The sequence below is a fragment of the Rhamphochromis longiceps genome, linkage group LG11 (assembly GCF_057381845.1).
Source record: "Rhamphochromis longiceps isolate RC_006_pf linkage group LG11, R_longiceps_female_GT1.1, whole genome shotgun sequence".
Taxonomy (NCBI): domain Eukaryota; kingdom Metazoa; phylum Chordata; class Actinopteri; order Cichliformes; family Cichlidae; genus Rhamphochromis; species Rhamphochromis longiceps.
This window is the reverse complement of record NC_140567.1, coordinates 37,487,804-37,497,553: the sequence shown is the minus strand read 5'-3', so window position 1 is coordinate 37,497,553 and position 9,750 is coordinate 37,487,804. Positions and strand designations below refer to the sequence as shown.

Here is a 9,750-nt window from a genome sequence, read left to right as displayed (position 1 = left end):
AAAGACGCATTTACTGCGACTGGGAAATATGGGTGCTCTAAGAGCTATAAGCGGAACACACACAGCAGCAAACATCTGGAACACACTCTGTCTTACGATAACAGTGGGGTCATGTTCCAAGTACAGTAAGACTTGCTGTAGGGATCCACCAACAACGCCTGTGTGAGTAGATCTGTCGACTCATATTGTGCATTGGTTTGCAGTTTTCTTGGTATGTTTGATTTTATAAATCCTAACAACCACATGGTATAGCGCCGCTAGGGGGTTTCGTCCTATTATTGTAGCACGTCTGTGGAGGCTCTGAGTTATGGAGGATCACAAGAGCCATTATTCTCTCGCCTCTGTCAGTGCGCCCCAGGGTGGCTGTGGCTACAATGTAGCTGCCATCACCAGTGTGTGAATGGGTGGATGACTGGATGTGTAAAGCGCTTTGGGGTCCTTAGGGACTAGTGAAGCGCTATACAAATACAGGCCATTTACCATTATTTCGATGCGCGTGGCTCTTGTGGTCCTCCATACTCAGTCATCCAGGTCATCATAGTCTAAGGGCGATGGGGCGATCGTGGCTCAAGAGTTGGGAGTTCGCCTTGTAATCGGAAGGTTGCTGGTTCGAGCCCCGGCTTGGACAGTCTCGGTCGTTGTGTCCTTGGGCAAGACACTTCACCCGTTGCCTACTGGTGGTGGTCAGAGGGCCCGGTGGCGCCAGTGTCCGGCAGCCTCGCCTCTGTCAGTGCGCCCCAGGGTGGCTGTGGCTACAATGTAGCTGCCATCACCAGTGTGTGAATGGGTGGATGACAGGTTGTGTAAAGCGCTTTGGGGTCCTTAGGGACTAGAAAAGCGCTATACAAATACAGGCCATTTACAGGCCATTTAAGGAACCTGGAAAGAAAAGCGTCTGGACTCTGCCTTTCTTTCTCTTCCTTTCCAAGCTCCCTAGAATATTATTGTAGTTGTTGGAGAGTCTCCTAATGTGAGTGCCGCTGCAGCCTGCTGCTCTCCGTGCATCTGTTTAGAGCAGGGCAACTCCAGGTCTGTTGTTCTACACTGTTAAAAAAAAACATCTTAAAAAACAGTAATATTCCGGCAGCTGGGGCGCCAAAATACTACCGTAAAATAACAGAAAACAACTTCCTCATAAAAATATGGTTATTTCCAGCAATGACAATACAGTTTGTTGCGCTAATTTTACATGGGATCTTGCCTTTTCAAGTGATCTTAAACATTAAATTGGGAACATGTTAATGTGATTAAACAATGAAATTATCTATAAATAGGGGGGGAAAAAAAACAAATCCTAATAAAACAGTAATATTCCGGCAGCTGGGGCGCCAAAATACTACCTTAAAATATCAGAAAATAACTTTCTCATGAAAATACAGTTTTTTTTTTCAGTAATGAAAATCGAGTTTGTTGCGCTAATTTGACATGGGATACTGCCTTTTCCAAGTGCTTTTAGACATTAAATTAGGAACATTTTAACGTGATCAAACAATGAAATTACCTATAAACAAGGTCAATGATTGTGGTAATATGATATAATACGTAAATGTACAGAAATATACAGTTAATAGTTGGTGTAAATTATAATGGATTGCATCCCCTGGGATAGACTGACAGAGGCGAGGCTGCCATATCGCACCACCGGCCCCTCTGGCCATCACCAGTAGTCTTGACCACGGACACAATACCGAGAGTGTCCGAGCCGGGGCTCGAACCGGCAATCTTCTGATCACAAGCGAACTGCCAATTCTTGAACCACGATCGCCCTAAACAGCAATGATAATAATACTTATGTGAAGTAACACAAGCTTATAGGAATCATGTTATATACTTTTCCATAGCATTACATTTGAATTCAACAGTTCAATCTTTCAAATAACGGACAGATATTTGTGAAATCACGATACATTTGTGAATGTATTTTAACAATCTAAATATGCATATGTACAAAAAATATATTAAAAAAAAAAACAAGTAAATCGTGTTTTTACTATATTTACAGTGATGTTATGTTATTTTACCTTTGACATGTAAAATCAGTCTACTTATGTAAATTTAATGATATTCTAGAAAGACAGCAGGCTACAACGCTTTAAAATATACAGTAAGATACTTTGACATTACTATTTTTTGGAACAGTGTATTTAACTGACTGGCCTCCGAGTTGTCCGGCCAACATCCACACCACATGCCCGCTGAACCTGCTTGGTGTTCCTTCCTTGCCAGACCGCGGTTACAAAATGTATAACTTCATTTTATGTATTTAAGACAAAACAAACAAAAAAACCCAACAACCTCAACTTGCCATAATGTCGTTGTACAATGAAAATAAAGAGCTGTTCTGTCCGCTTTTTCCTCAAACATGGACACGTGTTTTAGTATTTTGTGGGTGGAATATTTTCTAATCCATGTGTGGGGTGAAAATGTCCCATAATTGGGTCCTGTAAAATGAAAAATGTACAAGGTGTTATAAATGTCAGATTTGCATTCTTGATCAATAACAAGGGCATCAAATAATTTTCTAATGCATTTTCCTTACAAACGTGGCGCCATTTAGGGGGACATAAAAAGGCTTTCCAATAGTATACGATTTATTGCCAAGTAGCAAATAAACAAATGACCACAAGACACATTTCCTTATGTTTTGTAAGTATGTAGTATGTTTACGTTGTTTTCCTGGGGGCTGAAACTTGACATGTTGTGTATATCCCGCTAATAGCCTGTATATGCCATACTGCACATTTTGGTATCAATTTGATACAAAGTAAATAAAGGGCAGTGTTGCTGATACCGATACTGTTGTCTTATAAAGGAATCTTGTGTAGAGGAGAGCTATGTGTCATGACTAATAGTTTACAATGAAGTATATGATATAGATGACAAAAGGAACCATTGTGGTGAAGTGATTCGATCTTTCTGTTAAGTTACGCCAGTGCAAAGCCAAACAAAGAGAAAAGAGCAGGATAAAACTCACGGAGCAAGTCATATAAGACGAAGGGGAGCAAGGAAGTGATGCATATGGCCAAATGAGTATAAAAGGGGGCTCTTAGGAACATTCAGGGTTCTCCCTCTAGTTCTGATCGAAGATCTGAACAGTTTGAAATTATTAGATTAGAAATCCGAATTAGCTCAAAGTAGATTAACTTGAAAAGTATAATTTAAGTGATTTGATTCTATTTGATTCTGATTTGATTTTGAAAATGAGAAAAAAACATATATAAGATAAATCTTTCAAAATTGTTGAATTTTTAAAAAGTTCTCTTTTTTTTTAAATTAGTTGTAGACGCATGAATCCCTCTTTGTCCACCAGGGGGAGCTGCAGTATCATTAATTCCCCCAGCCTAATTTTATAAAAGAAGACTTTAATTCAACACGTTTATATACAGTTTATTTACATCAGACAACCATCACACGTCACTGAAACCTTCACAGCAAGTGCCTGAAAACCGCCAGTTTGTTATTCAGAGTATCAACAGAGGTAGACACGAGTTTTGTATTTAGAAAATAATAATAATAATAATATAAATGCACAAAACTCTACATAGGGTTCATATAAACACTATTTACAAATCCATTCTTTCTTTAGAAAACAAACAAACAAACTATCAAACATAACAACCCCAGAGGAACAAAGTACAAGTAACCCGAGTGCTTAAAATACCCCTGGCTGGTGTCTGTGCTGCACTTAAAACAACCTGAGGTCAAGTAGCTCTTTTTATAGAAACATTTAAGAAAATATGATATGATGTCATTAAATATTGGCTGCACTATGGATCTATATACTTTTAATTATTATTCCCTGAAATGCAGCATCTGTAAACTGCCTACATCAAGTTCGTCCTCTTCCACGAGGCTTGAGGAAGCAGAGTTCACTTTGAAGGCTGAAGTACTCAAAACGTTCAGGTCTGTCAGCCAGCAGCACCGAGGCTCCTGGGGTCGGCCCCTACTGTGAAACCCACGTTTCACTGCTGTGATCAGAGGCTGTCGATACCCCAGAGCACTGCCAGGACTCTGTGTTTGTGGGTAAAACGTTCATACTGCTCAGGACCTCCTGTGCTGACTTCCCCAGCATGCCCTGCACGTCACAGACGAAGCGGTAGACGTAGCGCTTGCCCGCCGTCTTATGGATGATGTTTTTGTGGTAGTAGTAACGCAGGCCACGGCTCAGCTTCTCGTAGTTCATCTTTGGTTTGTTCTTGCACTGACCCCAGCGCTTCGCCACCTGTGGGATCACCAGCAAACACATGCTCAGAAAAATACAATAGAAATGAGTAATGTAATTAAGTAAATGTACTAATAAAAAAATCTGTTAAAGTTTATAATAAGTAAGATGATTTATTTAAGTGCTTCTAAAAACAGAAGAATCCAAGTGTTTATTCAAATGCATTACATGTTTGTGTAAAGCAGTAACATAAGCAGATTCTGTCTTTCAGTAAAGCTGTGCAATGCTCGTTTCTGCCCCCTGTCAATCTGGCTCTATAAGTACCAGGATGAGCAGCATCAGCACTGCAGGTAATATGAACAGGGGCCCCCATCCAGTCATTGCTCTGTTAAATGGTACAAAGTTTCAACACCAGCGGCTCCATTTTTAGGAAAACAAGTGATTCCCGGCCTGACTTTCTTAAATGTGATCAACGTTTCTCCCCAAAGTACAAAGACACACTCAAATGGAAAGTTTTGTGAAGCAGGTAAGAAATAACCTTTTATCGGTTCCATGTAGTGCTCAACAGTGGCTTTGTCTAAAACAGGATTCTTACCTCTGTGGGGTCAGACATCTTGAACTCCCATCCGTCTCCAGTCCAGGAGATGAAAGTGCGGCAGGCAGAGTCCAGCAGAAGCTCCAGTAAAAACTGCCACAGCTGGATTGGACCGGAACCTGAATGAAGAGTTTGTAGATAAATGAATGAGGTCAAAGTAAGTAGCTGGCGCTGTAATGTGTAATCCATGTGTCATTATACAAAGAGGAAAAGAAGCAAACTCTAACCTGGATAAGCCGACATTCCTGTCATCTGCCCCTCCCTGTCCAGCCTCTGTGGAGGGGTGTTTTTTCGTTTCACCACACGGGGGCAGTACTGCTCTGAGGACTGGAGGCCGGGGTTTGAGGGACATGAGGCCATAGATGGGTGTGATGGAGGGGCAGCTAAGTTGGGGGACTGATATTCAGACCAAAAGGACGAGGACTGTCTCTGTGCATCCGAGTCAAAGTAGCTCTGATCTGTTTCGCCTGCACCAAACAGAAGAATCACACACTGAACTACAAAGATCAGGTCACTGGAAAAGTGTTTGGTTTTAACCCACGAGTGAAATGTCTTACTTTGTACTGAGTTTGATCCCGCTCCTGTGAGGAAGGGGCTGTGGCTGCCTTCCACGGCAGGGCTGAACTGTCCGGTCTGGGGCACCAAGTTCTGGTATGTCTGAGGAGACTCCTGGTATCCAGTTTGTGACTGGTCCACTGCCAGTCCATCTGTGCACCAGGAGAGAGTTAGTCACAAACACAATTCCCTTAAAGTCAACTTTAAATGAGGTCAGTGTATGCACAAATAAGCCCTGTAAGCTCGGGCTTTAATCTGCTCTGGAAGCTCAGTTCCAGAAGATTTTTTTTCTGCTCATGGTTCTGTGTGATGTCACAAAGAGGAGACACACACACACACACACACACAAATATCTGTTTTTAAAAAGTAGCTACTCAAAAAGCAACTCTCTGGTGTTCTCGAATAAAACATATGAACACTATAGGTCTCCTTTAGAGTTATTTCACACGTAGCATCAGTGAACGTGAGACGCTCACCTTGTGGATACGAGGCCCACCAGTTGAACTCCTGGTATGTATCCAGGCTGAAGAGGGCAGCGTCACTCACTGAAGGTAAAAGAGCAAAAAATACAAGATAAGTCAAAAATATTTGACTTTAATAAGCAAGCAAAGTATACCAAAACACGTTTTTCTTTTTACCTTTGGTGCCATAAGGATGGGAAGCTTTTGGCGGCTCCGGGTAGCCGCTGTCTGCCGCGTACTGCTGCTGCTGCTGCTGTCCGGGCGCTTTACTGTCTAACAGAAAAGACAGGTCTTCACCAGGGTAGTCTGGAGGTTCAACATAATACAGACAGATGGAGTCAGTGAAGGATGGTGAAGACAGCAGGGAAGCACAGCTCTTTTTAAAGCACCAAGCCGATACAGGATTACCTGTTTAATCGTGCAAACCTTAAACTAATTCATTTTACAGCAGTTTTTTTGCAGCACAGGATGACACTGCTCTTTGTGTCTGGGGGGCATCTTATACATAATATATGTATAAGATTTGCTATAATGAGCAAACAATGAGGATAAACCTAATATTAGGCTACATAATTAAGATTACACTTTTTAATTTAGTAAAGGGTTGAAATACTTTTTTGTAACTTTGTAAAACAAAGTTTGTCTTGCTTACACAGCTGTACTTACAGCTGAGTAAGCAAGACCTATTTGCAAAATGCTTAATTCCTGATAGACTAAGGTGATCCGTGACTTTACTTTCTTTTGCAAATGTTTAAATTATGTTTGTTTTTAAGGTGGATTTTTTTTTCTTATGACTTAACAGATGTGATGACACTGTAAACTCTTTGGCACTGAAGGCACCACCAGCCCTCTGCTGCTTATAGCCTCATAAGGATAACTTTGATCCAGCAGTAAGAGCAAGTTAGCTGCATTATCTTTAAGCTGATTTTATGATTATATTAAGGCAAACAAATACAAAACATGAACTCAAAATCTGCTATGAATGTATAGTTTGCTGTAAATATGAAAGACTATGCTAAAATGCCGGTGTGGTGCTTTAAGAAGGAGGTTAATCAAAGCTCAGTTCTGCAGAAAAAGTCATGGAGAGAAGAATTGTGGGAGAAATCTATAAGTTAGACTTTGGAGTTAGGCTGAAATCGTGACGTGGGACATGAGAAAAAAGAAAAAAAGGCCCCCCAGGTTTTTTCAGTTCTATGGATGGAGGCAGCTTGGAGGAAACAAGGCAGGGAGGGGGAGGAAACGCCAGCGGAGGGAGTGTGACAGAGTAGTGATGGAGGGATGGGGAGTGGGGGGCGAGGGCTCTAAATCTGTTGGAGGAGGAAGTCTGGAGGAAAGGATTAGGAAAGACAGAGAGGGGAGTGCAACACAGAGACCGTCTTTAACCTGACCACCCTGCGTCTCTCTGTCTTTGCAGATCTCAGCCCATTCAGACAATTTCACACACACATAATCACGGGCGTGTCAAGGACTCGCAGGGAAAGCTCTGACAGATGTGATGACACTGTCTGCGAACATGTTTCCTCTGTCCTTCAGCCGCTCGGCTTCAGAGGAAACAGATCGCACAAACATAAAAAAAAACCTGTGTCTGATGTGTCTGAGAGTTTCAGCGCCGTGCACCAGGATCAGCAGGAAAGCCAGATGAAGCAACATCAGAGGGATCCACTAAACTCACCATAAGATGCAAAGTCGAAACCAGCTGGCACTTCCTGCGTCCTGAAGTCTTCTGTGTAGTATCCGCTCTGGCAAACCTCCATCTGCGGTCATATGATTACAACTTTTTGTCACCATTGGGAATGAATTCAAACTTACAAACGCAGTTTAGAATCACGCGAGTGGGGCTGTAACGTTTCCCACTGGTGTTTATCTCGATGAATAATTAGGGAATAAATACATTTTTTAAAAATCGGAAAAGCCAAGAATCCTGCAGTTTTCTGTCAGCTGACGTCCATCCGTGCAGCACAGTTCACGCTCTAAACTGCTCGTTGTGGATGAACGACACTTGCTGCTCATTTTGTGTCGCGTTAAAATATATTTTAGTTTAAATGACCGAGCTTACCTTTACTTTGGAGTCGGCGCTTCTGTCTCCTGCTTTGATCGAAGTGTCCCAGTACATGTGGCTCCTTCACAGCTTCTCCTTCAAACTTGTACCGGCTGCAGCAGCGTGGAGTGGTCACTCTGCGGTCGGCCGCGTCCCGTTATAAACTCAGCGAAAAGAAGTGGGCGGGGCGCGTGCCCGCGGTGAGTCGTGACCTGCTGAGGCACTGAGGTTTGTTTAACACCCCCCACCCCCGACCCCCTTTCCCGACCCCCTCAGCAACAAGTCAATCAAACTTTCATTCATAAAAGCGTCTCAGGTAACAGACACGCGAATGTAGCTTATTCCAAAAAGAACAATTTATTTATTAACTACACAGAAGTTCAAGATTTAAAAGGGGGGGGTATAAATGTTGCTGTAGAAAACAAACTTGCATGTATGAGGGGTGTGTAATTGAGGAGAGAGGATTAAAAATGGGATTAAAAGAAGATAACACGCTGAAAATATAGTATTCATAAAGAACAACATTTGGAATTCAAAAATAGTCCATTATTGAAGTTAAAGTAAAGAAGTCCATTTCTTTCTTTCCATGCCATTCAGACTGAGAACATATACAGATACTGACAATTTTACCATCTTTCTTATTCCCTTTGTTATCGGTAAACTTGTTCCTCTTACACTGCACCCGTATTTAAGTCTTTTCTTAAAACTGACTGTTTTCTTCTTTTGTGGAGGGAAAATGGTCACTGCAGATGAAAAAGTGAGGGAGGAATTTCGTGACATGGTTTAGAATAAGGACAAAGAAAAAAAGGTGTCTTCAAAACGAGTATGCAGACATGATCACATTTAAAGGTCGTCCATCAGGACATTTGGACACATTTTCCTGCATTAAGGACACTTTGGTACCTTTGCATGGATTTGTGGGAGAAAAGTTTCATACAGAGGAGTTCAGCATTTAAATGGTGATGCTCCCGGGTACAATTTCATTTAATTATTCCAAACTATTCTCATTTATTATTAGCCATGCTGAGTCAACACACATTCAGACATGTTTTCCTGTTTTTCTTTTGTGTTTGTCTCCAGACTGAGTTCAATGAGTTGATTCAATTCCCTTTGATATTAGGCTTTTGTTAACCTGCTTAAACGGGGCCCCTCTTTGTGTCACAGAACTTTTACACACAAAAGTTCTCGAGTTCTTTTAAAGCTCAGGTGAGTTTTACTTTTAAACTTTCCGTACATTTGAAACTTGTTGCAGTCTGTTGTGATTTTCAAGACTTGTGAACATCTCATTTCTGTTACTGACTAAAATGAAGGAATACAGACAAACATTAACTTCAGATTAGTTTGAAGTGGCCCGACAACGTTGGGTTTTCAGATTTTTTATCGTAGGACTTCCTTTTCCCTTACAGCTCCTACATGACTCAGATTAAACTTCTATGTGTGTCAGAGGGAAAATTACTTTTGTGATGGGGGGTTTTCAGTCCAATCCTCCTCTTAAATGCAGGTGGCTGTGAAAGTTTGTGAAAATAGTCAGTAACACGACGTTAATTATCTTTTTGTCTCTCTCACACACACACACACACACACACACACACACACACACACACTGTTCATTTTTATCCTGATTATTCTACAATAAAGGGTTACAGTCAGCACTAAACGTACATTTATGCAGAGCTAGAGAACAAAGCAGATACCTGAAGGGTAAACATTTGGATACATAAAAATGGGCAAATTAATGGAGATTATAAAGGCACAGAATAATAAAGTCTAAGATTACATGTAATACTTAACACACTTTAGCCTAAAGTCATAACTCTACCACACAACTCATCACACTGCAGCTGTTAAACAGTTCATTGATGTCACTGCCAGTGAAGTGATTTGTAGGAATAAAACACACTAAAACAACAAGATCCGGATTTGTGAGTCAATTAAATGA

The 9,750-nt window shown here is 41.3% G+C and overlaps 1 protein-coding gene across 2 annotated transcripts; it reads right to left on the bottom strand.

Moving 5' to 3' along the window:
- Positions 1 to 3,342: 3,342 nt before the first annotated feature.
- On the bottom strand, positions 3,343 to 7,978 carry etsrp (ETS1-related protein). Of its 2 annotated transcripts, none has more exons than XM_085423921.1 (8): positions 7,830 to 7,978; positions 7,446 to 7,527; positions 5,951 to 6,079; positions 5,789 to 5,857; positions 5,315 to 5,464; positions 4,985 to 5,224; positions 4,758 to 4,876; positions 3,343 to 4,222 (listed from the first exon to the last, which is right to left on the bottom strand). In XM_085423921.1, exons 1-8 carry the CDS (start codon positions 7,884 to 7,886, stop codon positions 3,944 to 3,946), a joined length of 1,125 nt encoding a protein of 374 aa, XP_085280047.1. In that variant the 5' UTR covers positions 7,887 to 7,978; the 3' UTR covers positions 3,343 to 3,943. The 2 variants fall into 2 exon arrangements, with proteins under 2 accessions (XP_085280047.1, XP_085280048.1); XM_085423922.1 differs by having other exon boundaries at positions 5,951 to 6,046.
- Positions 7,979 to 9,750: the final 1,772 nt, after the last annotated feature.